Source organism: Nuphar pumila, chromosome 5 (genome assembly GCF_984573655.1).
Source record: "Nuphar pumila chromosome 5, dmNupPumi1.hap1.1, whole genome shotgun sequence".
Lineage (NCBI taxonomy): Eukaryota > Viridiplantae > Streptophyta > Magnoliopsida > Nymphaeales > Nymphaeaceae > Nuphar > Nuphar pumila.
The window spans coordinates 44,332,675-44,356,368 of NC_143253.1; the positions used below are offsets into that span (position 1 = coordinate 44,332,675).

The following is a 23,694-nucleotide window of genomic DNA, read 5'->3' on the forward strand; positions in this document are numbered from 1 at the left end:
ATATACAAGAGCGACCATCAGTTCCTCAAGGTCGGATTGATCGTTTCTTTAGCAAGAGACCTAGGCAAGGTATGTTGATATTGTGTTTTTTATATTTTAAATTATGGTTTTTGAACATTTTAATTTTTTAAGGTATTCATTATAAGAAATGAAGGAAGGAGCAGAAGACATGGTCGTGGAGAACAAGAAGCACGTGATGATGCAGAAAGTTCACGATCTATTGCTGACTTGAAGGGGAAGAGAAAGATGACAAATTAATGAACTCTTGAATTATTAATTGTTTTTTTGATGATGTAGTTGGAGTAGTCCAACTTAAAAACTTTTATGTTACTTTTTTGTCATGGTCTAATAATATTTTTTTGGTATACTTTTATTTTGAATCTTGCATGATGAAGTAAAGTAGTGGATTATGTTAATTTTAAGGTTAGACTTAGAGTTTAGAACTTTGTAGCTTATAATTTACAATTTAGAAATTTATAGCTTCTTAGGTCGCTTCCGGTTCGCTTCCTATGTCGCTTCCGAGACGCTTCCCGGTTCGCTCCTAAGTGGTCCCACACTTCCCGCTTCCTAAAATTTTTAAAGTGCCTCGCTTCCCGCTTCCGCTTCCCGTATCGCTTCCCGCTCCCGCTTCCTCGACTGGCAACTCTGGTTTTAACACCCTTCCTCAAGTTTTATGGGGACATGACCAAAAGCTTGTTGAGAAGAAAGATGAATCGAGGAGCAGCAAGAGCTTTGGTGAAGAAGTCCGCCAACTGGTACTCAGATGTAACGTACGACAATGCTACAGTTCCTCTTAGATATTCATTACGAATATAGTGGCAGTCCATCTCAATATGTTTAGTACGCTCATGGAAGGTGTGGTTGCTTGCGATATAAATTGCGCTTTTATTGTCACAACACATCTTCGAAGGTGTAGAGATGATTATGCTCGAGGAAACTCCAAAGCCACACAAGCTACATGGTTGTAGTGACTATTGCACGATATTCAGCTTCCATTGAGGATAATGATACTTTGTGCTGCTTCTTGCATCTCCAGAAAATCATAGAAACCTAAGAATACACAGAAACCAATAGTTGAGACTTTATCATTAGGATTTCCTCCCCAATCAGCATCAGTATAAGCAATTAGATCAAGTGATGAAGATGAGAAAAGAAAAACTCCCTTAGTTATAGTATTTTCAATGTATCTGATGATTCTTAAGACTGCACTCATGTGTACTGTTGTAGGTGCATGTTGAAACTGACTGACTGAGTGAACTGCATGAGCTATGTCTGGCCGAGTGATTGATAAGTATGTCAAAGACCCAACAAGTTGGCGGTAGGGAGTGGGATCTTCAAGAAGAGTTCCATCTTGCAGCCTCAACTTTGCATTGATAACTTCAGGGATTTCTGTCTTTTTGTCATTTGTGATGCCAGACTTTGAACAAATGTTAACTGCAAGTTTCATCTGAGGAATCTACCGTCTGAGAGAGTACGCCACTTCAATACCTAAAAAATATCTTAAGAAACCAAGATTAGACATGTCAAAATTTTCTTTCAAAACCTTCTTAATATCATTAATTCCCTGCTCATCACTTCCAGTGATGATCATATCATTAACATAAAGCATGAGAATAACTACTGAAGATCTTACTGTAACGCCCCAAAATTTTAACCCATATTGTTAGAAGAATTTTTTTTATAACAGTGGAAACAATAAATACTATAGGGTTAAACATCCCGGAACATTACAGTGGAGAGCGAACCAAACCATTCATTTCATTCCAATATCGATGAAAATTAACATCAGAGTTTTAAATGACATGAACAAATAAATTACAATGAACCCAAACAATCCCGAGAACAGTAAATCCAAAAATCTCAATCCGATGCTTCATCCCGCAGCCGCTCATAAACCCTATTCTTTACCTGAAAAATAGTAAATTTATAGGAATTAGATTACAACTCTCTAAGTAGGAGTTACTGTAAATTTTCTTTCAGGTATATCATGTGTCAAATATGTGATGTGGGTGCCGTGTGTGATTTTCAACATATACAGGATCAAGTAAAGAAACTATACAACAACAGTAACATGTATATCATTTAGCTACCAACCACAACATTAACATGGATAACATTTAGCTAATAGATACACAACAACAAGATTCAATTATGTTACAATTTTTAAAGTATGCTAAAAGTAAAGAGATACCGTCTGAAATGATTGTTTAACTGTGAAACTGCAAATCTAGTAATTCTACTTAGTGAATACCTAAAATGTTCTAATTAGTATTTATCTTTTCTTATCCCGTGGGTACACATGGGCCAAATCACCCGTAACGGAAGAGAACATTTAAGGGTTTATTATTCATGGATGTTTTATTAACCCAAACGTTTTAGCCGAAACTGTAAATCCTTAGGGAGCGACCAGTGACCGAGAGAACCTCCCAAAGGCCAAAACCAAAATAGGATGCATCCCTAACTTCTGCAGAAGAACAAAGAGCTACCACCTAGGACACATTGGTAGTCTGGGTCCCCCCAACTCCGAGGACTGGGGACCAACGAGTCACTTTAGCTCGAAACAGTAAAACACATGTCCCTAGAGTTTTGTACCACCTACCCTCTTCAAGGTAAGCCCGAATCTGAGTGGGTTAATCTTTTCATTTATTTAAATTACCCAAAGTATAGGGGCATTTCCCCAACTACCTCCTACTATCATAGTAGTAGACTCCCAACCTTAGTCATTTTAAGGCATACACATCCCAATTCTTTTCATATTTGATTGTACAAACTCACTCAGAGTGATCTGGTGCCTTTAAACCAGTCAAACACGAATGCCCCGGTGTCTTTAAACCAGTCAGGCCACAAAATTTAAATTTATGTTTCTCATCAATGTTATGGTTATTACTCAGAGTGCTTCGGTACCTTTAAACCGGCAAGCACCGATGCCCCGGTGCCTTTAAACCAGTTGGACACACAACATTATATTCTCATTTTCATGTGAATTCACATCATAATTTCGATGGTCTATGCATGACCCTCAACACATTAGCTTGACACTCATATGTCCACAACAAACCGACCCATAGGTTCGGTTACCAGATCATTATTCATCATCATTATTATTATTTATTTATTCCTCAATAGCAAATTGCCACAACGTACCATTAGGTTTTGACTTGTGACATCCCAACACATGGTGGCATGCACTAAAAGCTCTGCCAAACAAGCAGAGACACTGTTGGTGTCCTTTATTGAGCATGCAGTGTAATCTTAGAGATTTGGTAATACAACTATATACCTTTCTCCCAACACATTCGCATTTGAACATTTTAAAAAATATACACTTAATGGGCATTTTGAACATTTTAAGAAATATGCATTTGAACATACTAAATTATGCAGCTTAGTATATAAAATTGAATATCATTTTACCATGCAGCTAAATATGCATTTATCATCAGAGAATGTGTAGTTTAAGAAATTATGCAGTTTAAGAAAAATGCAGACCATTCACATGGTAATAAACCCATTTTCTTTTTTTTTCCAGATCTATACTTTCATGACTAAATATTACAGAATAGAAATCAAACTTTCACACCAGTTACATTCGAGTTGACTCGTGGTAACTCAACCAATTCAATATAAACATAACATACTTGTTATTAAGATCACATTGGTATTTTATTTTATTTTTCGATACATATTATCATCATCCAAATCATCTATAACTGAGTATCAAATTTTAAGAATACTTCTAGGAATACCCTTTTCAGGGCTGTTCCCAATAAAAATTGGCTGCTTATACAATGAATAAACATTTATTACAACCGATTCACCATTTTCAATATGAACAAATCAACCAACATAAGGTTCAATCATAAGGTTGAAAATCGATAAAGGGTACCACAATTTAGACAGACCCCTAATTTCATCACCGGATTTATATATATATAGCTATAAAAAACAAGAGAGTAATATGTGTGAACACGAGTTTGAAATTAGAACTCCAAGACCTTCGAAACAGATTAGATATAAATAAACAAATAATCGAATCAAGGCTGTCTTCTCTTTCTTTCTTTCTTTTTTCAAATCGCAACCAATACCCTGTATACCAATTGTCATGTTGTATAAATAGATTTGACAACTATCTGTTCTTTCACAACAATATGATAGACTCATCTCCTGGTACCATCGATTTCACGAGGATATATGTAAACAAAATGTAGTAAGATAAACCGACCAAAAAAATATTAATCTTATTCATCTAATCAGGAATTCTGGGTGAAACGTAACACAGAACCCTTTCAAAAACCATGGTTTCTGCACAGATCAAAACCTCAAATACGAGAATAGAACGCAACAGAAAAATCCTACTCTAACAATCCACTGATATATATATATATATATATATATATATATATATATATATATAAATCATTAGATACATTCTTCAAAACAGTAACCACGCTGGTCAATTAAATTTTTCCAAACTAGATAGATAGGTCAAAAACCCGCATATCAAGTGGTCTGTGAACACACTGCGCACAAGACCAAAAGATTTTCGGGGATTTACCCAAATTTGGTCACACGAAGATGTTATAGCACAAACATTGCATAATTTGGAACAAAATACACAACAACCACAGTGAAACTCCTACCTTGAACCGAAAATCCCCAAAATTTATTTGATTTCTTTACACGAAAGGACCATCGTTGTATCCTTATGGAAACTCCTCAAAATTTTTGAAACTCCTTGATTTGAGACACAATGCAAACTTTGGAACACGATACACACACAAAATCATAGTAAAACCCTACTATCTGAAACCTGAACCCATTTAGATTTAATAAACCCCCAAATCCCCCTTTCATTATTCGAAAACCCTCTTTTTTTCAATCAATTTAGAGCCTCACCGTAACCCCATCAATGCTCGGACACCTGACACACCAAAACAAGAAAAAAACAGTAACCCCTACCTTTTTCTGGCGAGATGGGGGCTGCTGCCGCGAAAGGGAAGTTCTGCCGGTGTCGCCACTGCTTCTTCCGACGAGAGAAGGGAGAGGTGATTGTCGTGGGTGGGTCGCGTGAGGAGTCGAGAGGAGGAAAGGGAGACCGAGAGAGTGAAAGAGGGAGGGAGGCGAGAAGACAGAGACGGGGAGATAGGGAGGAGAAGGCAGAGAGAGAGGAGAGATGAGAGGCAGAGGAGAGTGAGGGAGGAAGCGGGATTCGGGACCCCCTTTAGTAGGAGGGTGGCCTCCCGAAAAGGGAGGAGGCCATTACTCGCTCCCCGGTGGCTGTGCTTCGGCCCACCCCCTCCCATGCGCTATCAATTAGGGTTCACGTTGAACCCTAACTTTCATTTTTTTTTTTCTGTTTTATCGGGCCTTCTTAAGCCCCTCACTTAAAATCCCTTATATATATATATATTTTTTACACAACCACAGTGAAACTCCTACCTTGAACCGAAAATCCCCAAAATTTATTTGATTTCTTTACACAAAAGGACCATCGTTGTATCCTTATGGAAACTCCTCAAAATTTTTGAAACTCCTTGATTTGAGACACAATGCAAACTTTGGAACACGATACACACACAAAATCATAGTAAAACCCTACTATCCGAAACCCGAACCCATTTAGATTTAATAAACCCCCAAATCCCCCTTTCATTATTCGAAAACCCTCTTTTTTTTTCAATCGATTTAGAGCCTCACCGTAACCCCATCAATGCCCGGACACCTGACACACCAAAACAAGAAAAAAAAACAGTAACCCCTACCTTTTTTCTGGCGAGATGGGGGCTGCTGCCACGAAAGGGAAGTTCTGTCGGTGTCGCCACTGCTTCTTCCGACGAGAGAAGGGAGAGGTGACTGCCGTGGGTAGGTCGCGCGAGGAGTCGAGAGGAGGAAGGGGAGACCGAGAGAGTGAAAGAGGGAGGGAGGCGAGAAGACAGAGACGGGGAGATAGGGAGGAGAAGGCAGAGAGAGAGAAGAGATGAGAGGCAGAGGAGAGTGAGGGAGGAAGAGGGATTCAGGACCCCCTTTAGTAGGAGGGTGGCCTCCCGAAAAGGGAGGAGGCCCTTACTCCCTCCCCGGCGGCTGTGCTTCGGCCCACCCCCTCCCATGCGCTATCAGTTAGGGTTCACGTTGAACCCTAACTTTCATTTTTTTTCTGTTTTATCGGGCCTTCTTAAGCCCCTCACTTAAAATCCCTTTTATATATATTTTTTTTCTACAGGGCACGGCCCGGGTCCGGACCCGAAACCCGAAAGCCCTTTGAGTTGGATCTGCGCCACCCCCTTGTGATGTGGATCCACAATTTAGATCCAAATGGATCCAACTGTGGATCCTCGAGTTCGTTGTGTATATACCTTTATTATATGCACGTTTATATATGGATCCTGGATCCGAAATACGGATCCCAAGCCCAATTTAAAATATATATATGTTTTTACAGTAAAATTTAAGTAAATAATAATTAAAAAAATGAGGTTATTACACCTGCACTTTTCACAAACAAAGCAGTGTCAATATAACATGAGCGAAAATTTAAACTTGTCATTACGTTACTAAATTTATCATGCCAAGCCTTTGAAGCTTGTTTTAATCCATATAAAGCTTTGTTAAGTTTAAGAATTTTATTATTACCAATACATACTCCTGGCAGAGGATCCATGTAAACCTCTTCATTTAGTTCTCCATTTAAGAATGCATTCTTAACATCTAATTGATAAATAGGTCATTTTTTAACAGAAGCAACAACAATAAGAATCCTAACACTAGTCATTCTAGATACGGGAGTGAAAGTTTCCTCATAGTCAATATCGTATTCTTGAGCGTATCATTTTGCTACCAGTCGAGCTTTGTAGTGTTCCAATGATCCATCGCTCTTAGTTTTGACTTTGTAGACCCATCTACATCCAATAGATTTCTTTCCACTAGGTAATGAGGTTATTTCCTAAGTTTTTGCCTTTTCAAGGGCACTAAGTTCTAAGTTCAGGGCTTTTGATCCACTAGAAAATATTTTTGGCTTCATTATAATGAGATGGTTCATAGAATGAGTGTAACACAATTAGGCATGACCTATATTTTGGTGTTAGAGACTCATATGAAACAAACCTATTAGGAGGATTGGAGACTCGACCGGATCTTCTCAAACAGGTTTCTTCTATGTTGGAACCTTGGAAGTATTTTTCCAAAGCATTTATGGGAACTTGTTGACCATGCCGAACATAGGTTTGAATTGGTCTACTATCAATGACATCATTCTCATTTTCATTTTCAACATTGTTAAGAGGAATGTCCTCTTGGTCATTCAACAAATTATCATTAGAAATCACCTCTTATTGAGGAGTCACTCCTTCGTGAGGAAGAAGATCAAACAAGAAAGCATATTCACTTTCATCAATATTTTTAGTTTTCTCAAACCCATTTTCATTTTCTAAGAAGGTTGCGTCCTTAGAAACATACAATTTGTTACTTTTGAGGTCGAAACATCTAAATCCTTTTTTATTTTCTCCATAGCCTAAGAATACACATTCAATAGCCCTTGGAGATAATTTATCTCTTTTATGTGAAAGAACAAAACATTTGCACCAAAAAATTCTTAATCTATTAAAATCAAGTGTTCTTTCAAATAGTTTTTCATATGGAGATGTATTTTGTAAGGATGAAGATATCATTCTATTTATCAAGTAAGTTGATGTTAAAGCGACTTCGGTCCAATAACTTTTTGGAATTTCTTTAGAAATAAGAAGTCTCCTAGTGGTTTCCAAAATATGTCTATGTTTTCTTTCGGCTAGACCATTTTGTTGAGGAGTTCTTGGACATGATTTTTGATGGCAAATTCCATTTGTTTCTAAATAATTTTGAAATTCATTTGATAAGTACTCTCCACCCAAATCGGATCTAAGTATAGAGATATTACTTAAAAATTGAATTTTGACAATCATATGAAATTTCTTAAAAAAGGCAAAAAGACATCTGATTTTAAGTTAAGAAAATAAATTCATACATATCTAGTAAAATCATCAATGAAGGTAACATAATAGGAGTATCCACCTTTCGATATGACCAGAGAAGGGCCCCAAACATCCGAATGAACTAACTCAAATGGTCTTTTGGACACAAAAGTTCTATTTGAAAAAGGAGTAGATTTCATCTTTCCAAAAATATAGTTTTTGCAAACAAAATGTTTCTCATTACAAAATTTCTTTCCAAAAGGAAAAGAGTATATTTTTGAGAAACTTAGATGTCAAGTCTTTGGTGCCAAGTTTCAATATTTTTATCTTGGACATAGTTACAAAAAAAGTTGGTGGGAAGTTTCAAGTGGCTCATGTAATAGAGATCTCCCCTCATATGGTCTTGCCCAATCTGCTTTCCGGACTGAAGATTCTGTATAGAGCAATCCTTAGTTGAGAAGGAGATTTCACATCTATGATCACATATTTAAGAAACGAAAAGAAGATTTAAATTTCGTTGAGGTACCACCCTCACATTTGGCACAAAGAAATTTTTGGAAAAACTTAAAGTTCCAAAACTTTTGACTTGTAGAGATGTGCCATCAACAGTTGAAACATAAGAGGTTTTTGAATTAGGACATAAGTCAGATAACCCATTCTTATGAGGTGTCATATGAAAGGAAGCCCCAGAATCAAGGATCCAAGAGGACATACTTGGAGGAGAAGATGAGGCAATGGTGGCACCCGAAGTAGATGGAGATTTGAGCAACAATTGAAGTGCCTCAGATAGTTGAGCAAGAGACAAGAAATCCTTTCTTTTGTTTAATCTTCCTTGGTGTGCTTTCTTCAATGGAAGCAACTCTTGGCTTGGGAGCTTCATTTATCTTTGGGCAATTGGGCCTTATGTGCCCCGGTTCTTGACAATGATGACATATGGCTTTTTTTTAGTAACCATTATAGCCATTTTGCCTCCAAAAATGAGGAGGCTTATAAGTCTTAACATGATTTTCAGGTTTGGAAATGACTAAGACTTCATCTCCCCCTTTTACCATGCCAAGACGAGTTTCTTCTTGGCATATTTCGGCAACCGCATTTTCTAGGGAAAAAAGCTTAGATCTATGGAGGAGAGAAGATCTAACTTGCTCATACTCAGGTCTAAGCCCATGAAAAAATTAGAAAAAGTGTTCTTTTTCCATTTGTTGCCTTCTAAGTTCAACATCCTCACTATCTACCCATTTGAGTTCTAAGAGGGATAGCTCATCCCATAAGGGACTAAGAGAGCTAAAGTAGTCACGGACACTCATGTCCCCTTGTTTAATGGTGTGAATCTTTTCTTGGAGAAAAAATTGTCTAGTGAGGTCCTTTTGAGTGTACATACCTTTCATGAAGAACCATGCCTCGTTAGCTTTGCGAAATTTGGCAATATTTGCACAAATTTTTAGCTCCACGTTATTCATAAACCATGCAAGTATTTTTGCATGCTTACTTTCCCAATCTTCAATAAAAAATTGATGATCTTCAATGGCTTTAATTCATGCTCCTTCCAATGTTTTTTCTTGGCCTCCTTCCATTTTGGTGGAGTTGTAGTTGAGGTTCCGGAATAGTGCCCATCACATAGCCCAAAAGCTTTTTGCCTTTGAGGTTGTTTTCCATAGCGGATGCCCATACCAAGTAATTGGTACCATTTACCTTGAAGGTGAGGTCAATCTTTTGTTCACCTTCCATGGTGAAACTAGAGATAGGAGAAGCTAGAAGAGAGATGCCAACTTACAAGGAAACACAAGTATGATCTTCAATGGCTTTAATTCATGCCCAGCACAACCTTGCTATGATGCCATGTAATGAAATAAGCGAAAATAAACATAATGTCCTACAATGGACATTCACAAACAAGATGCAAAGAACAAGTCCACAATGGACAAATACAAAGCCAACAAGGGCTTGCTAAAAAAAAGAATCTTATAAAGCAAAAGAGGTTTGAAAAAGCCACACATTACAAAGGGGTTTACCCCTCTATTTATAAGCAAAAGAGTGAGAGAGGGGCATTGGGGGGCCCAACAAGGAGTCGTTGGGCCCCCAACGGTCATATTTATGACCGTTGGGGGTCCAACCACTCTTAGTTGGGACCCCCAATGCTTATGCATTAATTGCATTTACAATTAAGAAAAGAAAAATAAAAATAAGAAAAAGGAAAAAGAAGAAGGAAAATAAAGACTAAAATGCTCCTATTGAGCAGAATTACAGAAATACCCTTTATCAGGTATGATTGGATATACATACATACGTACGTACGTACGTGAATACATGTATTTTAACAAACACACTCTTAGAATGTTGTGGCTCAGAACCCCTAAACAGGCTATGTAACAGACTCATCTCCTTTCCCTTATTGAAATACACAATGCATCTAAACTGTGAAATTCACAAGAGCAAATGCCATCCTAGCAAACATTTCCAAGATTTTGAAACTTGTTTGATGCTATTGTGAAGTGAGACTTCATTGACATTTCAAACTGCTTGCAAGAGTTGAAAATTACATAATAATAACTTAATATGATACTGATGACTAATTTCATTAGGTTCTCTTCAGACATTCTCAAAGTTGCAATTAAATGGGAATAATTTCTTTTTCTTATTCATCTTCTTCTAATTTTCTAAACTTAGCAACTCTTTTGCAGGAAAGACAATGATTAGAGCAACACCCAAGACATTCTCTTTCTGGAAATTTCATGCAAAAGATTTGTTGATATGTATGCATGTTTGTGCATATATATACCTGTAGACACATCACTTTTCACAATTTGGCAAATTTGCAACCTTTATGAAAGCAAAACCAAACTCAAGCAAATCAATTTAACCGACCTCTGTCTCTTCGTAGGGTAGAAACATCTTGGATGGCTGTAAAAACTTCAGGTGTAAAAATATAAACACCACAATTTATTAGATCACTGACCTATAGAAAACAAAAGAGTGACCATCAGAAATTGAAATAAGCATGAATAACTTCATTCATATAAATTTTAACAGTAAAGTTGAGTAATTTTTACATCTAATTTTTACATACAAAAGTCTCAGGTTTCTCTGTGTAGTGCAATAGTTCATTGGTCGCTGGATCTGCCACTAACTCACCAAACTGGTTGGCTGACTCACTAGATACCTGCATATAATTGACAACTACCATAGTACAGTCGCTTGGACACAAGGAAATTTTACAACAGTAATTCATAAAACAAAAACCGGAGTTAACACACTTCAGAGACCATATGTAGCATTGCTCATGCCACGATCCAGACAGTGGTAATACAGCAAGCAAATAGAAAAACTTTTCAATATAGGTTTTGAGTCAAGCAATTGATACATCTTTTCTTGCCCCCACATTTAACAATCCAACTTGGTGTTTAAGAATTCAACCAAGTCTAAGCTGATGGCAGAGCTGAGCTCTGACTCCAGGATAGAGTCAAGGACTGCTCACACCATGTATATGTACTGCCAAGCTGATAGAAAATCAATCTTCATTCTGATTAAAGGTATGCTATTTAATCTTTTAATCGCTGGAATCCTGCACACTTCTTCACAGATCCATCAAGCTTTTCTTTCTTCCCCATCAAGATTTGGCAGGTAGACGCCTTCTAGTTTACAAGGAACACACACATACACATATACACACTTGCACGCCTGCCCTATTTAGAGTTTTGATCATGCTTCTCAATTCAATTACTGCAACCCTCTTGCGTGTCTAGAAATTGTAATCTGGAACTTTGCACCAAAAGGTAAGAGCACTTATTGCAGTTAACAGCTAGCTTACCTTGATCACTAGAATTGTTCCCATACCACCATATCTTTTATGAGCCGCTGCAGTCATCAATGACAAATAACCATAAGTTTGTGAATATAAGATAGAGAAGAAGTTGAAATGAAATGGGGATCTAACAAGGGCAAGTGTCAAGAATGACACTAAAGCATAACCCTTAAAAAGGGTATAACTGGAAACAAAATAAAAATGTATTCTTTATTGATATGAAAAACCAATTGCTTAAGAAGCATTGAAGTTAAATACAAGAGGGGCTGCACCCCTTTATATACACAGCTGAAAGAGGACTCAATAGAGCTGTTGGGCACAGTCCAACAACTCTATTAAGAGTTGTTGGACTGCGTCAGTCCAACAGCTCTATTGCTAGTCAAGTCTGGACATGACTTGACTAGCAACAGTCATTCTAGTTCAAACTGAACTAGATGACATAAAGACAAAAAATAAAAATTAAGGAAAAAAATTACAGAAAAGAAAGAAATGAAAAATGTATTTATATATATATAATAATATAATATTATTATATATACATATATGTATAGTTTTACATTTTAACACTCCCCCTCAAACTTACGGTACAATGAGCGAAAGTTTGTCTAAGAGAAAGTGAAATCGGGAAGCAGCGAGAGGCTTTGTAAAGAAGTCTGCTAACTGATATTCTGAAGTGACATATGGCAGATCAATTATCCCGTGTAGATATTCCTCTCTTACGTAGTGACAATCCATTTCGATGTGTTTGGTGCGTTCGTGGAATGTTCTGTTACTGGCAATGTAGATCGCACTTTTGTTGTCACAACACATTTGTGAAGCCTTTGTTGCTTCAGCTCCCATGTCAGCAAGCAGTCGTCGGAGCCAAACTACTTCCATGGTCATGGTTGCCATGACTCTGTATTCAGCTTCGGTGGATAAGAGAGATACCTTCTGCTGCTTTTTACACTTCCACGAGATTAATGATTCCCCTAAAAAGACACAAAAGCCAGTGGTTGAGTGTCTGTTATTAGGATCACCTCCCCAATCAGCATCAGTATATGCAATTAAATCAAGAGAAGAGGAGGAAGATAAGAAAAGTCCTCGTGAAAGAGAGGACTTGATGTATCTGATAATACGCATGACTGCTCCCATATGAACAGAAGTAGGAGCATGTTGAAATTGACTTGCTGTATGAACAACATGTGCTATATCTGGTTTGGTAATGGATAGATAGGAAAGTGCCCCGACAAACTGTCTGTAAGGAGTAGGGTCTGCAAGAAGTTTTCCATCATCAATCTTCATTTTAACATTAACAACTTCTGGAGTGTCAACTTTCTTATCATCAGTAATACCAGACCTGAAAACAATATCAAAAGCAAATTTAGTCTGAGATAATAAATATCCTCTAGGAGAATAAGCAACTTCAATGCCTAAAAAATATCTCAACAAGCCCAAATCAGTCATTTCAAAATGAGATTTAAGAAGTGTTTTGATTGTTTCAACTCCCTGTTTATCGCTTTCGGTGATGATCATATCATCCACATAGAGAAGAAGCACAATGATCCCTGCATCAGAATTCTTAATAAACAAAGTAGTGTCAGTTAAACAGAATTGAAAACCAATATCAATCATAACACGACTAAACCTATCATACCAAGCTTTTGGTGCTTGTTTAAGTCCATAAAGAGCTTTTTCTAAGCGAAGGACTTTACCCTTAGGAATACTTAGACCAGGAGGGGGTTCCATATATACTTCTTCAACTAGCTTTCCATTTAAAAAAGCATTTTTGACATCCATTTGAAAAATAGACCATTTTTTTATAGAAGCTAAGGCAATTAAGGTTCGGACAGTAGTCATACGAGCCACCGGAGCAAAGGTTTCTTCATAATCAATCCCATATTCTTGGGCATAACCTTTGGCTACTAAACGGGCTTTATATCTTTCAAGAGTACCATCACTCTTGGTTTTAATTTTATAAACCCATCGACATCCTATAGTTTTCTTCCTTGGAGGAAGATCTTGAATATTCCATGTAGAAGCCTTTTCAAGTGCATCTAATTCAGCTTTCATGACTTCTATCCATATGATATCATTTTTTGCTTGAAAATATGTGGATGGTTCTTCATATGAGTGAATTAATGCAATAACTGCCCTATATGTGGGTGAGAAAGACTCGTATGATACAAACTTTCTTGGAGGCCTCGAGATTCGGGATGATTGTCTAGTTGGAATGTTAGAATATTTCTCAAGTGCACATGGAGGATTAGACTCTTGTCGCCTGGAATATTGAATACTAGTATCTCTATGAACTTCTTCATTTTCAACATTAAGATCAATAATTCTTTGATCATCATCAAAGTTACAGTCAAGGTCATATTCATCAGATGTTGATGTTAGATCTAGCAAAAAGGAGTACTCAGTGACGTCTTTTAATTTTCTAAAATCAAAGAAGCTCTCCTTTTCAAGAAAGGAAACATTTCTAGACACATATAGTTTATTATTTTTGAAGTCAAAACATCTATAACCTTTTTGGTTTTCAGCATATCCTAAAAAGGCACAGAGAATCACACGAGGGGAAAGTTTATCATTTTTGTCAGTAAATATGAAACATTTGCACCCAAATATTCTTAGTCTAGAGAAATGTTCATAAGTTTTTCAATGGGAGTGATATTTTGTAACGAAGAAGATGACATCCTATTAATGAGATAGGTGGCAGTTAAGGCAGCTTCTGCCCAAAAGTCTTTCGGAACTTGATTTGCTATTAATAAAGTCCTAGTGGTTTCTATAATATGGCGATGTTTTCGTTCTGCCAGTCCATTTTGTTGAGGTGTATAAGGATAAGATCTTTGATGTGTGATGCCATGCAATTTAAGATAATTTTGAAAATCTGTGGATAAAAACTCTCCCCCTGAATCTGTGCGAAAAATAGTAATATCATTTTGAAACTTGTTTCTAACCATATTATGAAAAGTTTGAAAGTATGAAAATACTTCAGACTTATGTTTGAGAAAGTACATCCACGTATGTCGGGAGAAATCATCGACAAAAATAACATAGTAAATAAATCCTCCTTTAGAAATTATTGGTGCAGGACCCCAAACATCCGAGTGTATTAATTCAAGTGGTCTTGAAGAGAAAAAGGTTCTGTTCTGAAATGGTAATATTTTCATTTTGCCGAGAATACAATCTTTACAATCAAATGATTCAGAGTTACAAAATTTCCCTAGATTTGGAAAATGTTGGATTTTGGCTATATGTGGGTGACCAAGTCTCTTATGCCACAGTTCCAACTCTATTTTTTGAATATTATAACAAAAAGCTTTCTTCGGCATTTCTAAAAAATCCATGTAATAGAGTCCTCCTTCTCTATGGCCTTCCCTAATCAGCTTGCCTGACTGACGATCCTGTACCCAACAACCATGAGAAGAAAAAAAAATATTACACCCATAATCAGAAATTTGAGATACAGATAAAAGATTTAAATTTAATTTGGGAACATGTCTAATTTCTGGAATAAAAAAAAATTGTTTTATAATTTTTTTCAAAATTTCCTATTCCTTCTATTTCAAGAGAAGTTCCATCAGCAGTAAAGACCTTTGACACACTTGTTTTATTTTTAACACATTTGGATAGACTTTGATTATTTGGGGTCATATGAAAAGATGCACCAGAGTCAAGAAGCCAAGAAATTTTACCTAGATTAGAAAAAGATGAGGCTGCTGCGCCGGTTGAAGCTTCAGATGAGGAAGAGACACCTTTGATGAGAGGCTGAAGAATCTCCATTAGTTGGGCCAGGGAAACTGGTGCATCCTGATCTTTAGGCTCCGATCCAGCAATTGCAGCTCTTTTTTCTCTCAGCTCCTTAAGTTTGGGACATTGTGGCCTGTAGTGTCCTGGTTCATGACAATGATGACAAATAACTTTCTTCTTATCATAGTCACCATTTTGTCGGTTAAAGTGAGGAGGCCTATATGATTGAACATGATTCCCTGGTCTAGACACGGCTAAAACGGAATCATCTTCAATTTTTAAAGAACCTTTCCGGAGACGATTTTCTTCCATTGTTAACTCTTCAATAGTTTCAACAATAGAAGGAATTTTTCCCCGATGAAGTATGGCCGATTTAGTGGTTTCAAATTCCGGCCTTAATCCAGTGATAAACTGGTAAAAATGTTCAGCATCGAGTTGTTTCTGACGAAGCTCGATGTCTTCGGCACAATGCCACTTTGGTTCTAAAAGGGAAAGTTCTTCCCAAAGTTCGGACAACCCATTGTAATATTCACGAATAGTTTTGTCTCCTTGTGTCATCATTCGAACTTTTTCTTGGAGGTTGCACACGTGTGCAATATCTTTAAGGGAATACATATTCTTAAGGTATTCCCATGCCTTATCGGCATGATCAAATTTGGCAAGACTTGAGCATTTTTTAATGTCAACGCTATTGATAAGCCATGACATTATCTTCGCATGAGATATTCTCCATTCTTTCCATTTCTTCTCGTATGAGGCAATAGCTTTGATTTTCTCTTCTTCCGATAGAGGGACCTCTTTATCTCCCTCCTTTTTAGTAAGAGATAGCTTAGGTTTCGAATCGGAATCATCCACAATCCCCCATAAGCCTTTTCCCCATATATGGTGCTTCATGATTGAAGCCCATGTTACATAGTTCATATCGCTTAGTTTCATAGGCATGATGGTGACTTTATCATTGTCATTCACCGATTACAAGGAGAGAAAGAATAGGGATAGAAGAGAAACAAGAAGGAAAATAAAAAAGAAAGAAAAAAAAACAATACAACAAGATGTGAAATCTTCTCCAATGAAGTGATAAAACACTTCTCTTCAAGTGGCGAACACTTTTGCAAATGGGCACGGAAACCGAGGCAGCTTTTCCTCAAGATTTAGTACTTCCGCGGCTCTGATACCATGAAATGAAATGGAGATCTTCGAAACACGAGCTTAGATTAACAAGGGCAAGTGTCAAGAATGACACTAAAGCATAACCCTTAAAAAGGGTATAACTGGAAACAAAATAAAAATGTATTCTTTATTGATATGAAAAATCAATTGCTTAAGAAGCATTGGAGTTAAATACAAGAGGGGCTGCACCCCTTTATATACACAGCTAAAAGAGGACTCAATAGAGCTGTTGGACACAGTCCAACAGCTCTATTTCAGTCCAACAGCTCTATTAAGAGTTGTTGGACTGTGTCAGTCAGTCATTCTAGTTCAAACTGAACTAGATGACATAAAGACAAAAAATAAAAATAAAGGAAAAAAATTACAGAAAAGAAAGAAATGAAAAATGTATTTATATATATATAATAATATAATATTATTATATATACATATATGTACAGTTTTACATTTTAACAGAAGTGATATTTAATAAGGGTGCAACAAACAATTGATTAGCTCAAGTCAGCATAAAAGATGAGCCAGAAATGGATCAAAGAAAGACAATTTTGAAATCTGAGAAAGGAAGATTGCTCTCAAATGAAATTGTTATCTGAGTTGCGGAGGCTTACCCAGCATGTCCGGCAATGGGAAACTACAGCAGACGTCACAATTTAACAAAACTATGTGCGACTGTTGCGAATAAAAAACCCAGAAAAGAAACATCATGTCAATGCCAAAATTAAATCTAATTGATCAATCTGATGAAGAAAAGCTACAGATTTCTAAACTACAAACTCATATGAAGAAACATAATTCTCTAGAGAACTGAGCGCAGTCCATAAATAAAATGACACTAAATTAGATATAAGAAAGATGATAACCGGATTATCTTCCAAGATCAAATCTCTAAAGTTGTAAAGGCCGCCTGCCGATCCGCGTGGTTTATCTTCTCTTAGGTACCTAATTCACAGACCACAGGAACTCAAACCCACTATAGTTCAACAATCAGACCCAATCTCAACAAATGATTCACCATTAACATGCAATGCTGAAAACAAATCCAAATCTACAGCATTACCTAACAGGAACTTTCAATTCACTAGAGACCGAAGAGACGAAAAGTGCAAACTCACGCTCATCATAAAAGCCTATAAGATAGATTTGTGCTAAGTTGGGGATCTGCCAATTCAATCAAATCCAAGTCTTTCTTAGAAATTTTAAAGATTTCATGCATGAATTAATCAAGAAAAATGCGAACTAAAAGAACAAAGAATGCACCATTTTACAAGCAGAAATGGGATGGTAGACCATCGGTTGCCCGGCAAGAGGAAACAGAGGCTTTGGTATGTTGAATGACAAGGGTCTGAAACGCGTTCCTGAAATTCACAGCAATACCAACTAGAAAGAATTAATAATTTCAATAAAATAACCAACACCAACAAAAGTTGCAGCTAAAAAAATTGATGAATCAAATCGAGATTCGGATATCGGTGAAGATAAAAAAGAATCTACTCACCCTTAGTTGGCCCACCAACCAGGATCACGGCTACCACCCTCTCTTCCGAGCAACTCATCTCATGGAACAAAAAGGAAATATGGAGAAAAGGAAAGAAAGATATAGATTCTGTGGTTCAAGAATTAATGTTGAGTACCCACTTAATGGTTTTGCAGAATTCAGCAGGAACAAGGAGCCCCCGGTTATCTACAAGCCAAGAGCTGTGCATTGGGGAAGGTTTAAATTTATTCTCCATTATGGAACAATGTGCTATGAAAAAGGTCGGTTGTATCCTTGATATTTTATGAATATTGGTGACTTTGGTGCATGTGATTTTCAGTCCCCTAACACGTTCCTTCATTTTTGCTAGTAGCTGTGACCCTGTGATATAGCATAAAGGACACAGAGCTTTTTTATTTTTTTAGATATTTACACCGAGAAACCGCCCCAAGGATCCATAGACGTAGCCCTGGTGGGTCTTATTGCCGTACTTAGGATCACAGTTCTGGCAGCGTAGAACTTACCCTTGCCCCAGGGACCGGTGAGTCTGGAAAGGCCTTGGGACACCGGACATGATTTATGACAATTTCTCAAGGATTAGCAATGTTGTCAGAATCGGTCCCTGAATCCAATCGGTATCCAAAGCCCCCGAATCAGTTTGAATTGAATAGCTTTGAACCGCTTTGGAGAAAGAATGATTCTTTAAAAGAAAAAAAAAAGTAAAAAGTAAACCTATGCTACAAAGAAAAAAATGGTTAATTTAGCATTGAATCCATTATTAGGCGATTCGATTCAAATCGGCATGTTCGATTTTAGCAATTTTTTTTTTTTAAAGAGGTCAGGCAGACCTCTACCAGAAAACAGCCGCCCCATGTGGCAGAGGGATTCGAGACACGGGACCCCGCTTATCACATGGGATACCACCTCGGTGGTATGATTTTAACAAGTTGTCACAGGATAAATTAGAAGTCTGTGCCAATGTTATCAGTAATGGGCCTGCATCAGCCGATACGATACGCTGCAAGCCTGAATCGGCTATTTTATAATAATTATAAAAATACCAAAAAATACCTTTTAAACATTATTTTAAATTTATTTTAATGGTTTTGACACATGTCACGTTATGATTGATAGGTTATAATTTTTTATTATTTTTTGGCCAATATAGAACGATTCAGTTGAGTATCTGTCGGGCCGATTCAGCAGCTGAATCGGTGGCCCAACGATTCATGGCCCGATACTGCTCAACAAGCTTTGATCAGGGGTGTGGAACTGAACGAGTCTCGAAAAAGAGAGACAACGTGCGGTGCATAGTGAGCGAGCACTGAAGAGCAAAAGTTAATTGACAAATAGTTGAGATATAAGTCCATCATCGAGAAGCGGATGTCCAATCAGTGCTAGTGTGTTTGAGAGGTTCAACAATGTGTGGAACTGACAGTGAAGCGAAGATGGATGAAAGTAGAATCCAAGGTTAGAAGGGAAGGATCCCAGATCTTGTGATTAGTACACTACAGTTTTTGTAGAATTCAAGTGGATAGAATTTCTCTGACATGAATTGTTGGGCTAGTTATCTAGCCATGCTAGCTAGATCGGGGGTGATGATGCCATGGAAAGATCACCCCTCTGACTCTGACTGGTGTGTCCCAAGGTGAGGAGCATAGTGTTTTGTATAGTTTCTTTAATCCTCAATAAACCAGTAATGGTTCGCCAAACCCCAGCTTGTAAAAAAAATTTTGGCTACGCCTCGTCCCAGTGTCGTCAGTATCAATGTGAATATAGGCCGATTCCGATCGTATCAGGCCAAAATAGATTAGATAAGGGCTGATTCAGCCCTAAGTTGTTTTTTAATATTTAAAATTTTTAAAACATTTGATAATTTTAAAATATTTAATAAACTTTTTTAGTTTTTAATGATTTTTTGATATTAAAAAGAAGAAAATTACCAATTCAGCTTGATTCAGTTGGACTCCCCGAATCAGCCGATTCTCTAAAACCGATTTATAAATCGATTTCCCAGTTCTATAAAAAAACAGTTGCTAGTCCTCTCTTATAGTGTGCCACCCTCTAGAAGGGTGTAACTACCTAAAAGACACTTGCTTCAGTCGGCACATTGTGATAGGTAAAGAATTGTTTGAGCTTAAAGATCCACTCATGCACATTTTCTTTCAAAAATAAAGGGACCTCAAAACTAAGTTTCATACCTTAATGTTGATCATATGGTGGTTCACTTAGAAGAGACTCATTCTGGCACTCAAATCGGTCACCCTGAAAATTGACTCTTTGGTCTGAGCCATATCTGGGAGTGCAAAGGTTCTCTATTTGATCGACTACGGTTAAGAAAATCCTCTTGATGCACTCAAGCTTAGTGTTCTTTTCGCAAGTCTCTTAACACTGCCAAAAAAGTTTGGCTTGCTTCTCCTCATAAAAAGTCTTAGCCTGTTCTGCATGCCTGCGAGCTTTCTCGCTCTTATCAACTCATGGGGTTTATAGTATATCCATATGAAAAACATCACTCTATACCAACTTGTTGCACCCAGTTGATTCGGTTTGGAGCTTATACTAGAAGAGAACCCCGAGCTAGCAACAGATGAAAACTCTAGTTTGAGCCCCACAAAAAGTGAGATGATCGTGTCTGTAGTTCTTAAACATATTTAGTTGGGATGGACGTGTCGAGAGTGCTGACCCTTACTGGACACAATACGATAGAGGGCTAAGGGTAATTACATTGTAGGATTTAAGTGGTTTTAAGAAAAGATTAAGAAAACAAAAAAATTAGGTAGACTAAAAATGACTCAGAAGGCTAATCAGAAATGGAGTTCAGTTCAAATCTGGTATAAATTGAACTAAGAGATTGCTAGATACCTAGGGATGTGTGTCAAGGTTAGGATAGGTTGATAGAGGTCAAGGTTCACTAAAAGGTCATTAGGTGGCTGAGATGCTCAAACGATAAAAACAAGGTTTTTCAGGTTAATAGGGTAGATGCAGTTTTAGTTCTAAGGCCATGAAAAATAAGACAATAAAAGTTTATAGGTCTAGGATGTTATTATCAAAAGTTTAGAGGGCTGATTACCTGAGTTGGACTTCAGAGAAGGTAGTCCAAAAAAACTACAACTTTCGAACGGTTTTCCTAGGTAGTGCAACCTTCTTAAATCTTTAAAAGGAACTCATGAAGGACTTGAGCCCTTACTTAGGCTGAATCCACCACTACATATGTTTAGGGATGGCCCTAGACTAGGGCGGGAGACAAGGTCTCCACCCCCACCCCGTTTCAAAATCTGAACCTTCATCCCCGCCTCCATCCCCGCACGGGGATGGATTTTAACCTCCACCCCCACCTCCATCCCCGTTTCATGTCCTCCATCTCCGGTCCAAATGGGGGTGAGGCGGGGCCCCATTTCTCCTTAGTCTATAGTCATTCCTTAAAGGATTGAGGACAGGGCGGGGCAGGGAAAAGCGTAAGTCCATCCCTGCCTCCATGCATCCCCGCACGGGGATAGATTTTAACCTTCATCCCCGGCTCCATCCCCGTTTCATGCCCTTCATCCCCGATCTAAACGTGGCGAGGCGGGGCGGCACCCCGTTGTCCCCCGGTCCACTACCATCCCTACATATGTTGTGTGAGGTGAAATCAGATATATATAGAGAGAGAGAAGAGAAGAAGACATTAGAGGAGGAAGGGACATTTATGGGGAATAAGAGAGGAAGGAGAGAGATGAGAGAGAGGGGGGATGGCTAGGCTTTGAAGGAAATTTCAATTCAATATTCAATTGTCAATATGGCTCTCCACGACCTCCTTATATAGGTGGAGCTTGTGTTGAATCCTAAATATATAAAGAAATCCACTAGACTAGGATGCCTACTTAACTAAAAACTTTTTAAAAGAATAACCTAATTAAAATACCCATCCATAATAATTAACTAACTTAATTAACTTATAGAACTAGGAGATGTTTCATAAGACTCTGTAGCATTACACGCCCCTTAAGTGAACCCCACTCATTAATTGTCATGCCTTCGGGGCTTGACATGTATCCTACTTCTCCTTCTCTTGACTTGGACTTTGGATTTTTAACTTGTTAACCATTAGAGAAGCCATGTCAGTTGCTACATCATCAACTTGGGATCCACATTATGCTGGTCGACCCCAAAGGGTTCTGAAAGTGATGTTTGGATCTTGAGCACTGGATCTGAATCTAGATCTTCTACTATACTCTAGACCATAACTGATCTAATTTTAGTAGACCTGTGGATATAGTTGGGTCTCAAATGTAGGCTTGTAATGAAAATGGGTAGAGTCGAGTATTGTAAATGAAGACCCAAACCTCTTTAGAATCGACCCGTGTTTTGTAACAACCCAAATGGTTCCATATAATGTAAATCCAAACCAACCCAAGACTGATTTGATTATGTACCCAAACTTGTTTTATTTTTCAGCTGAGCTTTGTACCCAAATCAAACCCCTTGAAACCCAACCCACTATTAGAACCCAAACCCATTTTTTAATATGATATATAATTGATGTTTTTTTCATTTCAACTTGAAATAATTTGCTGGTATTGAGATATTCTTTTTATATTTAGATTTTAGCATTATTTAGAATAGTTATAAATTTCTCATTTGTAAGCATATAATCATTAAAGTAGTTGAGCTATTAATTTGCATACTTTTTTGTATTGGCTTGTAATTAAGTCTAGAATACCAACAAGGCCCAAGCTAAAACATGAACCCGTTAATACTCAAATAGATCACACTCGAGCCCGTTAACCTATATGGTTCTATATTTTTTAACCATACCTAGATCAGAACTCAAACCTGAATCAAAATCGGTCAACTCTGTGTCTAATTCTTAGAATCGATTTAAAAAATGCGTCTATTGAAGGCACAACCTGATTATACCTGAACGAACCCGTTAACCTATATGAATCCACAATTTTCAGCCATACCCAAACCCGAACCCGAAAATGGATTAGATTGGGTCAGGTTTGGGTCTAATTCTTCAACCTGATTTGGAATCGGTGCACCCATATCACAATGAATGTCTTTAGTCACACTGCTCGATAACAAATGGAGTAGTTTCCCAAGAAGCAGCCAACTTATCAGCTATCTACAAAAAGAGACCCAATGTTTTGATTATTACATTTAGCTACCTAATTTATTTGAATGCATTTCAAATACTAGCCTGAAGTCTAAAATGACATGTTTGTCCTTTTCCTGATCAAAACAACTCAGCTTATGCTACTTTCTAATTAAATAAGGGTCAATTTACTGATTCTAGGACCAAATGTGTCTTGAAACATAAATAGAAGAAGCATGTGGAAAAATGTAATAATTGAAACATTGGGCAGCTTTTTATAAATAGCTGACAAGTTAGGCCGCTTTTGTAACTCTTAACAAAACTGATCCACTAGGTCCATGGGTGACAATATCCTCACTCTCTTTCCAAAAGTTCGATTCACTGTTTAGAAACATAATGCAGCTGTAGCTTGAATTGCACCTACTTATCACTCTAGAAAAGTTAGATCTCAACATCCAGGTCATGCTAGTGCTGTGGACGCATGCAATTTACTCCTTAGTGGGAC

The 23,694-nt window shown here is 37.4% G+C and overlaps 1 protein-coding gene across 1 annotated transcript in view; it reads right to left on the bottom strand.

Moving 5' to 3' along the window:
- The window catches only part of LOC149837476 (uncharacterized), a 31,741-nt gene extending 13,410 nt beyond the window's left edge, over positions 1-18,331 (bottom strand). Inside the window, exons 1-8 of the mRNA XM_090007391.1 lie at positions 18,137-18,331; positions 17,899-17,996; positions 17,699-17,799; positions 17,502-17,580; positions 17,250-17,310; positions 11,749-11,795; positions 11,008-11,100; positions 10,806-10,896 (exon numbers count right to left, since the gene is read on the bottom strand). Of these exons, the coding sequence (XP_089863517.1) occupies positions 10,806-10,896; positions 11,008-11,100; positions 11,749-11,795; positions 17,250-17,310; positions 17,502-17,580; positions 17,699-17,799; positions 17,899-17,996; positions 18,137-18,194 (628 nt within the window). The 5' untranslated portion in view covers positions 18,195-18,331. The remainder of the gene's footprint in view (positions 1-10,805; positions 10,897-11,007; positions 11,101-11,748; positions 11,796-17,249; positions 17,311-17,501; positions 17,581-17,698; positions 17,800-17,898; positions 17,997-18,136) is intronic.
- Between the last annotated feature and the right edge of the window lie 5,363 nt (positions 18,332-23,694).